This window comes from Amyelois transitella, chromosome 11, assembly GCF_032362555.1.
Source record: "Amyelois transitella isolate CPQ chromosome 11, ilAmyTran1.1, whole genome shotgun sequence".
NCBI classification, from domain to species: Eukaryota; Metazoa; Arthropoda; class Insecta; order Lepidoptera; family Pyralidae; genus Amyelois; species Amyelois transitella.
Genome location: NC_083514.1, coordinates 626,352 through 644,362, shown reverse-complemented (window position 1 = coordinate 644,362; position 18,011 = coordinate 626,352). Strand labels below are relative to the sequence as shown.

Below are 18,011 nucleotides of genomic sequence, written 5' to 3'. Positions count from 1 at the left end.
AAACACGTACGTAATGTATGCAAACATTGGTTATTCACTTATTTCTTTTTATGTGTGTGGCCCAGCAACTATATAGAAAAGAATAGGATCACACCATCTCATTCCCAAAGATGTCGTAAAAGGCGACTAACGAAGAGGCTTATAAATTTGGCATTCTTTGTATAGGCGATGGACTAGCCTGTCACTATTTGCGTATCAATTTTATCATTAAGCCTTTAACAGCTGAACGCGGCCTGTCAATCTTTCAAGACTGCTAGCTCTGTCTACCCCGCAAGGGATATAGACGTGATTGTTTAAATATATGAATGATTTTTTTATTAACTTATTTAAAAATTCGCTTTGAAAATTTTCATATAAATCTGTACTCAACCCTCCCTTAGCCCTCGATTATTTTTCTCCTTTGATTACACTTCAGCACTAATTATAGTCTGAGAGCTTACGGGTCGATGTACACCTGACCTATTTGCTGATCCCCCTAGAGTATTTAATATTTATGACTAGCAACCAGCCCCCGACTCGCACGCGTTTAAAATTATAGCTGTGTTACAGAAATAATATAGTCTTTTCGTGGAAGTTTTCAAATTGGTTTAGTTTGAATTAGGTTGAATTTTGTTTTTGATAATTAATTGTGCTTAAAATGCATGCAAACATATAGTCACGTCTACATCCGCTGCGGGGCAGGCAGAGCCAATAGTCTTCAAAAGATTAAAAGGCGATGTTCAGTTGTATGGTTTAATGATAGAATTTAGGTTCAAATAGTGACAGGTTGCCAGCCCATTTCCCGTAGTCGCCTTTTACGACATCCGTGAGAAATATATGGTGTAGTAGAACGACAGTACCGATACAATGAATTAAAAATGATAAATTGAAAATTTGGAAACATTGAAAGAAGAACGCTTTAAATTATCTGGGGCGAATTGTCAAGATTATCCTTAGTCGACGAGCTCGTATGATGATATTAAACAAAAGGATTAAGCAGGAATCATGTCAAATAAAGATGTACGTAGTTTCCGCCTATCTCTCTGAGTAATCTGATAAGTCTTCTGATCTGATTATTCTTTAAAGCGATGGGCTAGCAACTTGTAAATTTGAATCTTAATTCTATCTTTAAGCCAAACAGCTGGCCTATTGGTCTTTTCGAAACTGTTGGCTCTGTCTACCCCTCAAGGGATATAGAAGTGATTGTATGTATGTACGTGTACAACCTTCAAATCAACTATGTAAAGAAATATTTACGTCATGATCGTTAAAGAAGTGAATCTCTTCCAGGAAAATAAAGTTACATTTTATGGACGATGAAGTGTCAAAGAGCGTCGTATAGCATATCTTTTGATGAGGATTAAGTGCCTTATCCGGTTTGTGTGTGTTAGTGTTGTCAACAGTCGATAGTTCTTCTATCGATACTGTAAAAATACTCGACAATAATAATTGTCGTGTGCCGTGAGGTTCCCGGCACCATTACAAAAAAGAATAGGACCACTCCATCTCTTTCCCACGGATGTCGTAAAAGGCGGCTAAGGGATAGATATTATAAACTTGGGATTCCTCTTTTAGGCGATGGGCTAGCATCCTGTCACTATTTGAATCTCATTTCTATCACTAAGCCAAACAGCTGAGCGTGGCCTATCAGTCTTTTCAAGACTCTGTCTACCCCGCTAGGGATATAGACGTGATCATATGTATGTATTTATGTACAATAATAATTTTAATTGGTCGTTGAGGCCTTGAGTCTGATAAAAATATAATTTATTTAAATTTTAATGCCGTGAAAAGATTGAGTGTTATTATGATAAGTAAATAAAATTACGCAACCCACCGATGTTTTCCTCAACCGTAAGAGTGTAAAACGAATTATAAAAACAGTCGATAATTTTGTAAAAATATCATTATCGATATATTATTTACTGTTGTTGTAACAACACTATGTATTTCGCGTCTAGATTGCAGGTCGTTTATTTAACGACTGCTGGTCTTAGACTCTAGTGGAGTAAAACTTTAGTGTTACGCGACTGCCCAAAAAAGAGTGAATGTAACTTTAATGTTCCTTTTTTCATATCTTTGTTTAAACTGAACGATGCCATTCAGTCTTTTTTAAGACTGTTGGCTCGGTTTACCACGTTAGGTCACAACACGATTTATGTATACATATAATCACGTCTATAACCCTTGCGGAGTAGACAGAGCCAACAGTCTTGAAAAGACTGATAGGCCACGTTCAGCTGTTTGGCTTTATGATGGAATTGAGATTTAAATAGTGACAGGTTGCTAGCCTATCGCCTAAAAGTAGAATCCCAAGTTTATAAGCCTATCCCTTAGTCGCCTTTTAAGACATCCATGGGAACGAGATGGAGTGGTCCTATTCTTTTTTTTTATTGGTACCAGGTACCACGGCACTGTCGAGAACCACACGGCACCGTATGTTAACGTATAGTGGCAATTTAGTCTTTTCAAGACTGTTGGCTCTGTCTACCCCGCAAGGAATACAGACGTGACCATATGTATGTAGAGTAATGAGTGTGGACAAAGCAGGAGAGATCTTTAAAGATAGTAGCAAGAGGAAATCCATAGTCTCTGCCTACCCCAATGGGAGACAGGCGTGATGGTATATATGTATGTAGGAACAGAATTCTAAAAAGATTCGTTGAAAAATTATCAAGATAAGTCAAAAGTTACACAAGTACAAATTAAAATTCACTTAACTCTCTCTTCAGTTTCAAGAATTCAGTAAAATCAGCATTGAAATCAGCATTGTTTCGTAAACTTTATGATCCGACATTGTTTCTTAATGAGGTCATTTCTCTTGCTAGAGTGTTTGACAACACAGATAATTTATTTAGATAAGCCAAGACGCATTTAGCTTTGATAAGGTTTCAACAGAACAATTTGAATTAGACGTCTTGATAATTTATAGCGTGCCGTGTGGTTGCCGGCACCAATACGAAAAAAGAATAGGACCACTCCATCTCTTTTCCATGGATGTCGTAAAAGGCGACTAAGGGATAGGCTTACAAACTTGGGATTCTTTTTGAGGCGATGGGTTAGTAACCCTGTCACTATTTGAATCTCAATTCTATCATTAAGCTATATTTCTGAACGTGGCCATTCAGTCTTTTCAAGACTATTGGCTCCGTCTACCCCGCAAGGGTTATAGACGTGACCATATGTATGTATGTACGAAAGTTTGTCGATCATAAATCCAATGCTGATCGATTTAGCGTCCAGCGGTGGTGTCAAAAGGGATGTTTGTGCTTCACTGGAATTTCGACGAGATTATTCCACGGGCATTATCCATGTTTGACTAGCGACCCCACGTTGGTACCCGTCGGGACATAGTAAAGCAAGCAGTAACTTAACTCCATATTAATAGGCTGTTATAGTAACAATATATTCAAATTTAAAAAAAAATATTCAATTTAAATTTTTTTTTATTCAAATTCAACGTTTTTAAATTCAAATTTTAACATTTTTTTATTCAAATTCAAAAATGTTAAATTGAATCGTTATTATTGGATACTTCACATCACTTAATAATTGTCATATCTTTTGGTTTCACAACATTGCTTGACGTCAAATAAATTACTTATTACAAAATCAACTGCCGCTTTCAAAGCGTCAGTGCAGAAGAAGCGGTAACAATCTGCACTGCAGCATTTTCTTCAACAACGTCAACTTCACAACTATCCAAACTAAGAATAGAAATGTGGACGAGAGAATACATTGTTCAGATTAATTGACTTATACGTATGAAATTTTAGGTATAGGTGGAAATAATCTCTCTACCAATCTGGAGTATAATGGGTGTGAAATTGAGTGACCGGATAAGAAACGGCGTGATAAGATAATATTATGATATGAAAGATGATATAGTAACAGGAATAGAAAAGGATATGTTAAGATGGTTTGGTCATGTGGAGAGGATAAATAAAAGCAATCTAATACATTTAGTTAAAATATACAAATGAACTTAGGACCGGTAGTAACACACATACATATATATTATAACGTCTATCTCTGGCGGGGTAGACAGAGCCAACACTCTTGAAAAGACTGTAAGATCACGTTTAGCTCTACGGCTTTATACTCGTAATGGAATTGAGATTCAAATAGTGACAGCTAGCTAGCCCATCGCCTTCAAGAGGAATCCCAAGTTAATAAGTCTATCCCTCAGTCGTCTTTTACGACATCCATGGGTAAGATATGCAGTGGTTCTATTCTAAAGTGCCGGAAACCACGCGTCAATTGCAACGGTAGTTACAGTACTACTTCACATAATGCTATGTCAATGATAAAGTTAACCCATATAAACTTTATATATTACAAAATGACAACAGCATGTTGGCAAGCTTAATGGAGGGACTTTCTGATAAGCTCGTTAGTATGTCATGTCATTAAATTCTTTTTACGGCGGTTTTAAAGGGGTTACTTACAGAAGTTACGATGTAAAAGTTTCTTTTTATACCTTACTCACTCTCCCACTCACACTCTCCCTGTATATATAAATAAACTAGCGGCCCGCCCCGGCTTCGCACGGGTGGACATATTTTTCTACCTGAAAACTAATTTATTTCAAAACAAATTTATGCCTATGTCACTTTTGAAGGTCTATTCTATATCTGTGCCAAATTTTATCAAAATCGGACCAGTAGTTTTTGAGTTTATTCCACACAAACATACAAAAATACAAATCTTTCCTCTTTATTATTAGTGTGGATTTATACGGGACAAATTACACAGATTGCATTAGCCTCGAAGTAAGTTCGAAACTTGTGTTACGAGATACTAACTACTTACTCAACGATACTACTTATATTTTATAATAAATACTTATATAGATAAACATGTGGAATGAGGTAGTCTCTGCCTACCCTTCCGGGAAAGAGGAGTGATTTTTATGTATGTATGTATAGATAAACATCCAAGACCCAGACCCATTAGAGAAAGTTCGTTCCTCATAATGCCCTGACCGGGATTCGAACCCGGGACCTCCGGTGTCACAGACAGGTATACTACCGCTGCGCCACAGAGGCCGTATATATTTTATCATATATTCATATCCCCTTAACAGAAACCTAGATCTGAACGTGATTTCAGCTCGCGGAATTGATACAATTTGTGCGACGCCTACGAAACGAATTTGCACACCCCGTTGCGTCACGTCGACGTGAAGCAAATCTTATTTGGTTCGCTCTCGTGTTAGTCCGGGATCTAACTGCGCATTGCTTTAGTTATTCATTCGTAGGTTCATGAGAAGAACAAGAAACTATAACAACTTCGATCGTGGTTACATTAATCTATGTAAATTCGTTACATTAAGCCAAACATCTGAACGTGGCCTGTTACTCTTTTCGATACTTTTGGCTCTGTTTACCCCGCAAGGGATATAGACATGATAATATGTATGTATATAAATTCATGCCGCGTAGTTCGCGGCACCAATAGAAAAAAGAATAGGACCACTCCATCTTTTTCCCATGGATGTCGTAAAAGGCGACTAAAGGATAGGCTTATCAACTTAGGATTCTACTTTTAGGAGATGGGCTAGCAACCTGTCACTACCCCGCACGGGATACAGACGTGATTATATGTATGTAATTTACTACGTGTTATGGATTAAGCCCATTATTATGTTTGTTTGTTTCATGACAAGTAAATTAAATCCCAACTAATATTTTAAATGTATAAGTAAGATGATTTTTTTGTTTGTTAACTCTTCACGTGTTATCTACAGAACCAATTTTGAAATTTGGCGTATATAATGAATGGAAAGTCTGGAAAGGGACATCTCATCCCGGTAAAAACTACATAGTTCCCGAGGGATTTGCGAAAAACCTGTATACTTTTTTGGTGGCGTTTAATTCTACACTTATTATAGGAGTGCTGATTTCCTCGCTGTTTTACAGATGGCATTAAATTCGCCGCTTATTGTAGTAATAAAGAATTAACTGATGAAATTCGTTTCTCAGATCCCAGACTACATTCAACAGAGATTGTTCAGAATTGCTAATGAACATAACACGGCTGTAACACGGGTTACGTCAGAATATTTGTGTAATACCTACTCGACTCCCGTGTTCCTAGAACCTGGATTATAATACCTGAATTCCTATGATAATATTGTCATGTTGAAATCTGATGATAATATAGTGCCGTGTGGTTCCCGGCACCAATTCAAAAAAGAATAGGACCACTCCATCTCTTTGCCATGGAAGTCGTAAAAGGCGGCTAAGGGATAGGCTTATAAAAGTACGATCCTTTTTTTAAGCGGTGGGCTAGCAACCTGTCACTATTTGGATCTCAATTCCATCATTAAGCCGAGCAGCTGAACGTGGCCATTCAGTCTTTTCGGGACTATTGGCTCTGTCTACCCCGTAAGGGATGTAGACGTGACTATATGTATGTATGATGTATGAGATAATATACTGGATGTAACGGAATGGGGGTAATCGTATCGAGTACACCAAACGAGTCACCGATAACAAAACAGCCTGACACCACGTGTGACCCTAAAACGCATAAAAAAAATAATTAGATTTTTTTTTTAAATATAATAAAAAAAAATTAATTTTTTTTTAAAGGTCAATTTTGGTTGATTTTTTTTTTATTTTATTAAAACTTGCCCAACACCCTGGCTGGACGGGCCGAGGGTCTGGTGGGTCGTCACAATAAATCACCAGATTTCAGAGAATTCAAGACGTCTTGTCCGGTCGTCGTCTTATTCCATATCGATTCTCTTTTTTTTTAAATATATGACATATAAAAAAAAAAGACAAAACAGTTTTGTTCATCCAAATGTCAAGACACAGTGTTTGTCTGTCCGTGGAGGCTGAACGGCCGCTACAAAGGCAGTAAACTGCAGGCAGTATAATAGTAATATTGATACAACACACTATATCTTCCAAATATAAGCTACGTCTTACTTGATTTATTACCGCTTCAATTCCGAAGGTCGGTATCGATAATATTTATTTTTATCGGACGAGTTCGCGACGTGAAATATTGCGTTGTAACATCACTCCATCGCGGGTTATGCATTAACATAACATACAAGAACGTCTATATCCCCTGCGGGGTAGACAGAGCCGACAGCCATCAAAAGACTGAAAGGCCACGTTCAGCTCTTTGGCTCAATAAAAAATAATCCCAAGTTTATAAACCAATCCTTTAGTCGCTTTTTACGACATCCGTGGGGAAGAGATGGAGTAGTCTATTGGTGCCGGGAACCACACGGCACCAATAGAAAAAAGAAATAATAACGATGGCATAAAACAGCAAACCTTATCGATGGGATTTTGTAACTATTTTATCGACTCTTATTTCCGCTTATCGTGAGAAATGATACAAAGAACATGGTTCTCGACATTGCGATATTGTATATTATGATCTTGCTCATAACTAGTTTCACTATTATGACTGTATGTGCCGTGGAAATTTCTATAGAAGGTGATATAAGTTTTCACTTCAAAGTTGATGAAGATGACAAAGTGGATCGTGAGGTTGTGAACAGTGTATCCGATGAGCTTGAAATGAAAGCAAATGATAAGGAGGAGACTAAGGGAGAGAGAAAAAAGAGATATAAAAGGTTGGTTTTGTTAACATTAGTAAATTTTTTGAGTTTAAGGATAACGATGATACGGCGGATCATTGCATTGTGAATGGTGAATGAGATTTAAGAAAATTAAACCAAATTATAAGAGTTTAAAACATACGTAGATATGGTCATGTCTATGTCCCTTGCGGGATAGACAGAGCCAACAGTTTTGAAAATACTGAATGGCCACGTTCAGCTATTCGGCTTTAAGATAGAATTAAGATTCAAATAGTGACAGGTTGCTAGATCTTCGCCTAAAAGAAGAATCCCAAGATTATAATCCAATCCCTTAGTCGCCTTTTATGACATCCGTCGGAGAAAATGGAGTGGTCCTATACTTTTTCTATTGGTGCCGTGTACCACACGGCACGGCCTATTTTATTATGAGACACATAACATCTAATTAGACAATTTCTTTGGTGTGCTCAAACTTGTGATTCGTTTTTTTTATTTTTATTTATACACAGATTAAAAATGGTGACAGCCGCTGCCGCTGTTGAGTGTGTTTATCAGTTTCCTGAGAAGCGGCAGATAGAAGCCATACTCAGTAATATGATGAACCAGCTTGCCAAGGTAACAAAAATACCATATTTTAACAAGGCCCTTGTGCCGTGAGGTTCCCCGCATTAATTCAAAAAATAATTGGACCTCTCGATCTCTTTGCTATTGATGCCGTAAAATAAGACTAAAGGATTAGCTTATAAACTTAGGATTCTTCTATTAGACGATGGGCGCAATTTAAATCTCAGTTCTATCATTAAGTAAAGCAGCTGAGCGTGGCCTATCAGGGATTCTAAAAAAGGGATAATAAGATTTTCAGTGCCTTTTGTTTGCCCCATGTCTAAAGTGTACGGTGACTGCATCCTAGTTTAGTTTAACTATATTTGTTAATTCTGTTCTCATGTAAGTGGATTTAATGTAATCTTTTATAGAATAAATTATTGAAACCAAACCAAGCTGAGCGTGGCCTATCAGCCAATAAAGAGTCCGTCTACCCCGCAAGGGATATAGACGTGATCTAAGTTCATTTCTTTAGTGGTTGGTGCTATTAACTTGAACTTTTACCAGAAATTCCCAGAATTGACTAAGGTACATTCAAAGTTTTCATATAGACATGTTTATCTTCAGTACACTCATTGTACTTATATCAGTAACTCCTATTGAGCTCAGTAAAAAATAACACATCAAAAAAAAAAACAAATAAATAATAAATAAATAAATATATACGGGACAAATTACACAGATTGAGTTAGCCTCGAAGTAAGTTAAAGAGCAAACAGAAAAAGTTCGAAGCCCTGACCGGGATTCGAACCTGGGACCTCCGATGTCACAGACATGCCTATTACCGCCACAGAGGCCGTCAAAGACACAGCATTTAAATTCAACAATTCCAGTCTGACAGATAGTGGAACCTTAGAAATAGGTCTGCACTCTTTGGCCACAAGGCCTTAAGTACCCGGGTCACTCCCTGACCCTGGGATGGGATAGGCGTCCAGCAATTAATAGTCGCCCATTACAGCAAGATTCGACGGCCTCTGTGGCGCAGCGGTAGTATGCGGGTCCCGGGTTCGAATCCCGGCCAGGGCATGATGAGAAAAGAACTTTTTTTGATTGGCCTGGGTCTTGGATGTTTATCTATATAAGTATTTATTATAAAATAGGAAGGAAGGAAGTATGCAGAGATCGTGGCAAGCGGAAAGAGGTAGTCTCTGCCTACCCGACCGGGAAAGAGGCGTGATTTTATGTATGTATGTATGAATGTATAAAATATAGTATCGTTGAGTTAGTATCTCCCAACACAAGTCTCGAACTTACTTCGAGGCTAACTCAATCTGTGTAATTTGTCCCGTATATATTATATTTATATATATTCCCGGCACAAACGCGCCGGGCAGCCAGAGGGCATTATGGTGAAATGCCTGCGATCCCATGATGCCCTCGAAATGGCAAGAAGGGAGCACGGGGGGGTTTTAGTGGGTAGGCTGATACATTAGGTGCCAGGAGTCCCACACTCTCCCGGGTGAAGACCCGGGGAGTTGTCCGTAAAAAGGATTTACCCTTAGGTAATTTGACGGCCTCGGTGGTGGCGCAGCGGCAGTACGCTTGTTTGTGACACCGGAGGTCCCGGGTTCAAATCCCGGCCAGGGCATGATGAGAAAAGAACTTTCTCCGATTGGCCTGGGTCTTGAATGTTTATCTATATATGTATTCATTATAAAATATAGTATCGTTGAGTTAGTATCTCGTAACACAAGTCTCGAACTTACTTCGAGGCTAACTCAATCTGTGTAATTTGTCCCGTATATATTTAATTAATTATTTATAACAAAAAAAAGGCTCTAAAGTGCCCTTTTAGTGCGTGGTCCGAGTTTCAACTTCGCGTCGGGACCGTTTCAACAACAGAGACTCATCAGAACGACTCTAAGATAAAGCACGACTCCATTACTTTGCACAGACGAGACATTAGTGGTCAAGTGGATCGGTCGTTGCGAACTGTGTTTGATTCCTGGTCGAAAAGCGCGCAAACGTGGCCTATCTGTATTTTCAAGACTGTTGGCTCTGTCTACCCCGCAAGGGATACAGACGTGAATACTTGTATGTATTGATAGGTTTACAACTCCAGGTGAAATTGTCAAGTCCAGGTACATACATATTATCTAAACAAAAATCTTTTGAAGTACAAAACTCAGATCATATAATCCAAATAATCACGTCTATATCCCTTGCGGGGTAGGCAGAGCCAGCAGTCTTGAAAGACTGACAGGTCACGTCCAGATGTTAGGCCTCGGTCTCGAATTTTGCGGGCAGCGGGGTGGCGGCGGCGGCGGCGCGGGAGAGGGGCGGGCAACGCATACCTGTTCTCGAAACCAGCGGGCAGATCGCGCGGTACTGTAGCGGTGTAGTGATGTGTTCGTGGTTGTGTTGTCGACATTCGCAAACGAAATGTCTGAAAATCGGCGACAACATCTTTTTGATTCAAATGTATTCCTAACGCTCGATTTATTGTGGGCAAAAGAAGAAGTGGATCCCTACTATAAGGCAAGGAAAATAAATGGCGAGTTTTATCGAAATTATGAAGAACAGAGACAAAATCCCGATAAATTCTACGACTACACCAGAATGAGTGTAGAAACTTTTGACTATATTCTAGAAACTATCAAGAGTGATTTACAGTCTGGAATTAATCCAAAAAGTTTTAGAGGTATATCTCCAGCAGAAAAATTATACATAACGCTTGGGTAAGTAAAACAACGAAATTGTAATTTGTAATTGTATTTATTGATAGTTTCAAAAAGGAAGTGTTGTACCTACTAATTTAGTAAATAGTTTGGCATCGGTATTAAGTTCCCAGATACAATAATTTTAATTAAATACCTACTACACACTAATCAGCCTTAATTATTTATCTTTGACGAAAAATATAATATAAAAACGTTTCGTATGAAATAAGTAACATAACAGTTTGTCATTTATTTTTAAAATCACAGTTTTCGTTTGTACTACGATTAATTATTTCTACAATCACAGTTTTCTCACTCATTTACAGTATTTTTATTACAAGGTCGATATACTTAGTGGTCAGTATAATAATTCCACGCTAATCTTAAAACTAAATCTTCTCTCTAAAATTAAAGTTCTCATCTGTACGACGATTAGTTAACTATTTAAATCACAGTTTTGTTATTTATTGACAGTATTTTCATTATAAGATTGATATACCTCTATTGTTGAGTACTATACCCATACATATATGATTCATTAGAAGGGTACGTGCTTTCATTTACACTTAACTCATCTAGAAGAGCTTGATTAATTTTTTGTCTTACTCTAAACTTTTGAAAGGGCGTGAATTTTTCCATTTGTGGAAGTAAACTCATAAAAAAGTAGTAGTCATCAGACTTATTCTCATTTCTAGAAGCCTCGTTTCTACTTTGATTTGATAAATCATTTTCCAGCAGTCTTATCCTTTTCCTTTCCAATTCTAAAAATTCAGTTCTTATGTCATTCGCTGTTCTCTTTTTTCTTGATCGTTGTGACGCAGAAGCTTCTCTTGGAGGCGTAGAAATTTCTTGCAATGATGTAGAAGCTTCTTGAGAAGAAACAGGAGCCTCTTGTGAGGATGTAGAAGGTTGTTGTGGATAAATAGAAGATTCTTCATTATGACCGGTTGTATCTTCTTGAGAGTTTTCTCCAGATATGTCTTCTGTCTCAAACGAATCATTACTTATCTGATTACTTACTTCAGGTCTGCTTAAATTACCCTCAGTAACATTTGGTACAACTTCATCTTGCAAAAACCTCAATTGAGAAAAATATTGCCAATTTGAGGGTTGATTAACATTTCCGGCATCTCCTGATCTAGGGGCAGGATTTTTTTTTAATTCCTTTCTATAGTGATCTTTTAAATTTTTCCATTTCTTCTTTAAATCGGTCACTGAAACAAAGAACGAACAGACTATTTATTACATACATAACTTTAACATATACATGCTTTAATTTTCAGGTTTTTGGCGAGTGGGCAGCCTTTCAAAAGACTGTCATTGTCATTCAGAATGGGAAAAACAACGGTAGCCAACATAGTTTATGGCACTTGTAAAGCTATATGGAAAAATTTGGTACATTTACATATGCCAAAACCGACAGAAGAATTATTGAAAAATATAGCGGAAAAATACTATGAAAAATGGCAATTTCCTAATTGCGTTGGTGCTATTGATGGCAAGCACTGTCGAATAAAAAATCCTAAGTTCGCTGGATCATCGCATTATAATTATAAACATTTCTTTTCGATGCACTTGCAAGCGGTCGCGGATGCTGACAAAAGATTCGTTTGTATAGAAGTTGGAGGAAGAGGGAAACAAAGTGATGCAGGGACATTCCATTACTCTAATTTGAACCGTTTACTTCAAAGTAATAACTACAATATACCAGGTCCACAATATCTACCCACATCAGATATCGTTCTACCAATGGTTTTTATTGGAGATGAAGGATATCCACTCAAAACATATTTGATGCGACCTTATCCACAAAGCGTACTTAATGCACAAAGTGAGTTATTTAATAAGCGATTATCGCGGGCTCGAAAGACTATTGAGTGTGCTTTCGGAATTTTAAGATCCAAGTGGCATATTTTCAGATCGCCCATAGAGACAAACAAATGTCATGCAAGATTACTCATCAAAACTTGCTGTTTGTTGCATAACATTATCCGAGATAAGGACGGTGATAATGACATTGCCTATATTACTGTCAATACGAATCAACAAACATTACAAACACGATTACAAACCAACGCCCGGACGTCTTATCAAGCACAATATATACGTGAAAAATTCAAAGAATATTTTGTAAATAATCCCATTAGCTACTAATTAATTTGTAAACCATAATAAACATTGTATATAACATAATAAATAATTTTTATATTCACCTACCTTCAATATTCAGTTCGTTTTTTATTTCTTCCCATAATTGATTAATTATTCTTCTATTTTTATGGTTCACATCTTTGCTGTTCCATATGGGTCTCCTCTCAAAGATTGCCGAAATAATTTGCTCTTGCACGTCCGAGGACATTTTGAAACGTCACAAAAAAAAGTACAACACTATACTACAATGCAGACGCGCAACACGGGACGGTCACCGCTCGACTGGAGTGCACCGCTCGTTGCCCGCCCCCGCGCCGCTCCCGCGCCTCTGTTTTCGAGACCCGGTCCATTTGACGATACGCAAGATCCTGCCGCTCCCGCGCCGCCGCCGCCGCCGCCCCGCTGCCCGCAAAATTCGAGACCGAGGCCTTAAGCTTAATGATAGCTTAATTGAGGTTAAAATAGTGACAGGTTGCTAGCCCATCGCCTATAAGAAGAATCATAAGTTTATAAGCCTATCCCTAAGTCGCCTTTATAGGAAAGAAATGGAATGGTCCTATTCTTTATTTATATTCGTGCCGGGAACCACACGGCGCAAAAGTCAAATAATCAAGGCTGCAATGGAACAGCGGTTTAATCAAGAAGACGTGAATTAACCGGATTTGTTTAGTAAATACGTTCCATTTCACGCTCCGGGCGCGGCGCAGATTTTGTTCGCGAACTCAGTTTTCAACTTTGAAGTTCGTTGACTACATATTGTTTAAACTATTCATAATTAGTTTACAGATAAGAAGTGAAGTTAGTCTATATATTTCATTATACATCATGTGCTGTGTGGTTCCCGGCACCAACATAAAAAAAGAATAGGCCCACTCCATCTCGTTCCCATGGGTGTCGTAAAAGGCGACTTAGGGATAGGCTTATAAACTCATGATTCTTCTTATAGGCGATGGATATCTAGCAACCTGTCACTATATAAATCTCATTTCTATCATTAAGCCAAACAGCTGAACGTGGCCTGTCAGTCTTTTCGAGACTGTTGGCTCTGTCTAGCCCGCAAGGGATATAGAAGTGACTATATGTATGTATGTATGTATAAATCATAAGATATCAGAAACTATGGTTCGTTGTATACATCAGTTCGTACAGTTAAACATATACATATTTAATACCGTCTATATCCTTTGCAGGGTGGACAGAGCCAACAGTCTTGAAATGACTGAAAGGCCACACGATGGCCAAATGATAGAAATGAAATTAGAATAGTGACAGGTTGCTAGCCCGTCGACTACAAAAAGAATTACAAGTTTGTTAGCAATTCCCCTAGTCACATTTTACGACGTCCATGGGAAAGATATGTAGTGGTCCAATTCTAAAGTTCCAAATTAAAACCATTTTGTGTTTCATCTTTGAGGCGACGCACTAGCGACCTGTCACTATTTGAAACTCAATTCTATCATTAAGCCAAACAGCTTATCGTGGCCTATCAGTCTTTTCAAGACTGTTGGCTCTGTCTACCCCGCAAGCGATATAGACTTGATCATAAATATATATGCTGTTTGTTCAGATTTACTTGAGAGTTCAAGAGTTCGTGCGGAAAGGCAGCACCGAGTCCAGGTTCCGAGTGGTCGCCGCCCAGAACCAGTCAGTCTTCGATAAGATCTTCATCAAAATGGCTGATGAATACAGGTGTGTAGATTGATGTAGCGGGAGCGATGATTCGGCTCGACCGCCACCAAAGGGAAGATCTTCCGCCAGGCTAGGTGTTATGCCTGGGGAACCGCGCGACAGACGATGTTGTGTCGGAGGTTGTATTTATGCTCCAATCCATGAAATCTTTGAAATCGCGATTTAGATTCTTCGCTGCTATTGGTTGAGCGCGTCAATTTCTTCGCGACGATTGACAGTTTTTGTGTGATTGGATGTTGTGACGAGTGGCGTAGAGATGTCGCCACAATTGAATAGAATAGAATAGATTCATTTTCAAAATTGGATACAAGCTATCACTTATTGACGTCACATCACTTAAATCGAATTATATCTATTCCGAACTAGTACAAAATTTCTATTCAATATCCGAACATATACAAATTTTATAAATGTGAATGTGTGTTTGTGTGTTTGTCATGTCCATCTTTCGCGTCAAAACCTCGGAAACGATCTACATGATATTTTGCCTATATATAGTGTTTGTGTCATGTGGTTCCAGACGCCAAATAGAAAAAACAATTAGACCTCTCCATCTCTTTCCCATGGATATAGTAAAAGGCGACTAAGGGATAGACTTATAAACTTGGGATTCTTCTTTTAGGCGACGGGCTAGCAACATGTCACTATTTAAATCTCAATTCTATCTTAAAGCCAATTAGCTGAACGTGGCTTGTCAGTCTTTACAAGACTGTCGGCTCTGTCTACCCCGCAAAGTATATAGACGTGATTATATTACTCCAAGTAGGTAATTAGGAACATACTTAAATAATGATATTAATGCAAGACTTAGAGACATAAGTTCTTACATACATACATACATAAAATCACGCCTCTTTCCCGCAGGGGTAGGCAGAGACTACCTCTTTCCACTTGCCACGATCTCTGCATACTTCCTTCGCTTCATCCACATTCATAACTCTCTTCATGCAAGCTCGGCGGTTTCGGGTACTCTTGACCTGACCCTTTACCAGGACGTCTTTAATTTGATCAAGATACGTTCGTTAAGTTTACATACCTAAGTACTTTTTGTAGCATAAAGATAACCATAGTCTCAATCCTAAAAAAAAATAACAGGCAAACCTATGCTTCCAGAAACCTTTACGACAGGATCTCAAAAAGGATACCCAAGACAATGGACCCATGTTTCTACCAGTCCCAACTGAAGAGTATCTGGAGTCGTCTCCTGGACATTTCTATAGCCAAACTCCGCACGGCTGTGATGCGGTCTATAGTACTTTACCTGAAACAAATGCCCTTGTCCAGTAAGAAACGTAGTGGGGTGGAACAGCTGATAGAAAGAGAATTGTCAAAAGTGAGATCTATACAACTTGATACGCTCTGCGATATTTTCCAACTGTGTTATAATGAACTTCTGTAGTCATTATTGTTGTAATTGAACGGCCTCTGTGGCGCAGCGGCAGTACGCTTGTCTGTGACACCGGAGGTCCCGGGTTCCCGGCCAGGGCATGATGAGAAAAGAACTTTTTCTGATTGGCCTGGGTCTTGGATGTTTATCTAATTATAAGTATTTATTATAAAATATAGTATCGTTGAGTAAGTATCTCGTAACACAAGTCTCGAACTTACTGCGAGGCTAACTGAATCTGTGTAATTTGTTCCGTATATTATATTTATTTATTATTATTTATTTATTTATTATTGAAGCAGCCTTGCCAGTCAGCAATAGTTTCTACAGAAGTCTTCAATTATAGTTATTATTAATTAAAAATGTTAGGTGCCTGTAAATAGACTATCGGAATTGTTTTTACACTTTTCGATTTACTTTCTAAAGTTATTTTCATATACATACATAAGTACATGTAAGTAAGTCTATATCCCCTGTGGGGTAGACAAAGCCAACAGTCTTGAAAATACAGATGGGCTACGCTCAGCCGCTTGGCTTAATGATAGAATTATGATTCAAAAAGTGACAGGTTGTTAGCCCATCGCCTAAAAGATTGTAATAAAATAATAATTATTAAATTAAATTACTGAGTAACGGAATTATCTTTTTACTTTTTAAACTTTTCGATTTACCCATCTAAAGTTAATTTCGCGTGTAGATATTTTGAATATCATCTCTATGTTAAACTTTACCATGTTTTTGAATTTTGTTTAACTGATAAGTTTAATCTATATTAATAAGTAATTAATATTTTCATTAAGATACATAATCAATTACTAAAATAAAAAAATAAAGCAACAGAATGTACAGTGATACTAACATACATATAGTCACGTCTATATTCCTTGCAGCGTAGACAGAGCTTGAAACGACTGAAAGAACACGTTCAGGCGTACGGCTTATTGATGGAATTGAAATTCAAATAGTGACAGCTTGCCAGCCCATCGCCTACGAGATAGATCCCAAGTTTTTTAGCCTTTCCCTTAGTCCCCTTTTATAATACGGTTGATAAAACTATAATAAAATAGATACGTAGAAATATCACTCCCGTCTTAACCACAAGATATAGTATTCTCGTATCTATACTAATATTATAAAGCCGAAGAGTTTGTTTGTTTGTTTGAACGCGCTAATCTCAGGAACTTCTGGTTCAAATTAAAAAATTCTTGTTGTGTTGAATAGACCATTTATCGAGGAACGCTTAAGGCTATTAAGCCTAACATTACGCTGCAACTATAAGAAGCGAAGAAATAATGGAAAATGTGAAAAAAACGAGGAAAATTATTCACCCTCGAGGGCTTCAATGATGCCCAAAATAACTATTCCACGCGGACGGAGTCACGGGCACAGCTAGTCATTAATATAGGAATTTTAACATCTCACTTCCTAATCACCTGAGAGGTGCTGATGATCGCGCAGTAATCAAATAACATATACATATATATGTATGTATGTTCGGAATTTCCTCAGCTGGCGGTAATATTGCGAATCAATCACAAATCACGGTCGCAAAATATGGAAAACACAGAATTATTTCTCATTGTAATTTAAATATTCAATTTTTCTGCTAAGTGAAGTAGATATGAATACATACACACATATGGTCACGTCTATATCCCTTCCGGGCTAGACAGAGCTAACAGTCTTGAAAAGACTGGTAGGCCACGTTCAGCGGTTTGGCTTAATGATAGAATTGAGATTCAAATAGTGACAGGTTGCTAGCCCATCGCCTAAATGAATAATACCAATTTTATAAGCCTATCCCTTAGTCGCCTTTTACGACATCTATGTGGATGACACGGGGTGATCCTTTTCTTATTTTTTTATTATTTTTTAAAGAAAATCGCAATAAAACAGTATAGATCCGTACTCTCGTTATTTTGCATCCCATCATGACTCGCACGATGCGCGCCATGACGCCAAGCATACACCTCTT

The 18,011-nt window shown here is 37.9% G+C and overlaps 3 protein-coding genes across 3 annotated transcripts; 2 read left to right on the top strand and 1 right to left on the bottom strand.

Annotated features, from left to right (window-relative positions):
* Positions 1–7,370: 7,370 nt before the first annotated feature.
* LOC106131394 (uncharacterized) lies at positions 7,371–16,094 on the top strand. The gene is made up of 4 exons (XM_060946617.1): positions 7,371–7,579; positions 8,056–8,161; positions 14,528–14,649; positions 15,763–16,094. The coding sequence occupies exons 1-4, from the start codon at positions 7,377–7,379 to the stop codon at positions 16,046–16,048; spliced, it is 717 nt and encodes a 238-aa protein (XP_060802600.1). The 5' UTR covers positions 7,371–7,376; the 3' UTR covers positions 16,049–16,094.
* On the top strand, positions 10,532–13,038 carry LOC106141511 (uncharacterized). The gene is made up of 2 exons (XM_013343158.2): positions 10,532–10,827; positions 12,093–13,038. The coding sequence occupies exons 1-2, from the start codon at positions 10,532–10,534 to the stop codon at positions 12,961–12,963; spliced, it is 1,167 nt and encodes a 388-aa protein (XP_013198612.1). The 3' UTR covers positions 12,964–13,038.
* Positions 10,572–13,373, bottom strand: LOC106141512 (transcription factor Adf-1-like). Its single transcript, XM_013343159.2, has 2 exons — positions 13,027–13,373; positions 10,572–12,023 (listed from the first exon to the last, which is right to left on the bottom strand). Exons 1-2 carry the CDS (start codon positions 13,166–13,168, stop codon positions 11,311–11,313), a joined length of 855 nt encoding a protein of 284 aa, XP_013198613.1. The 5' UTR covers positions 13,169–13,373; the 3' UTR covers positions 10,572–11,310.
* Positions 16,095–18,011: the final 1,917 nt, after the last annotated feature.

Coding starts and splice junctions, on each gene's coding strand:
- LOC106141511 (XM_013343158.2), top strand. CDS start 10,532: ATGTCTGAAAATCGGCGACAACATCTTTTTGATTCAAATGTATTCCTA. Junction 10,828..12,092: donor AAATTATACATAACGCTTGG/GTAAGTAAAACA, acceptor TTTAATTTTCAG/GTTTTTGGCGAGTGGGCAGC.
- LOC106131394 (XM_060946617.1), top strand. CDS start 7,377: ATGATCTTGCTCATAACTAGTTTCACTATTATGACTGTATGTGCCGTG. Junction 7,580..8,055: donor AGAAAAAAGAGATATAAAAG/GTTGGTTTTGTT, acceptor ATTTATACACAG/ATTAAAAATGGTGACAGCCG. Junction 8,162..14,527: donor TGATGAACCAGCTTGCCAAG/GTAACAAAAATA, acceptor CTGTTTGTTCAG/ATTTACTTGAGAGTTCAAGA.
- LOC106141512 (XM_013343159.2), bottom strand. CDS start 13,168: ATGTCCTCGGACGTGCAAGAGCAAATTATTTCGGCAATCTTTGAGAGG. Junction 12,024..13,026: donor AAACGAACTGAATATTGAAG/GTAGGTGAATAT, acceptor TCTTTGTTTCAG/TGACCGATTTAAAGAAGAAA.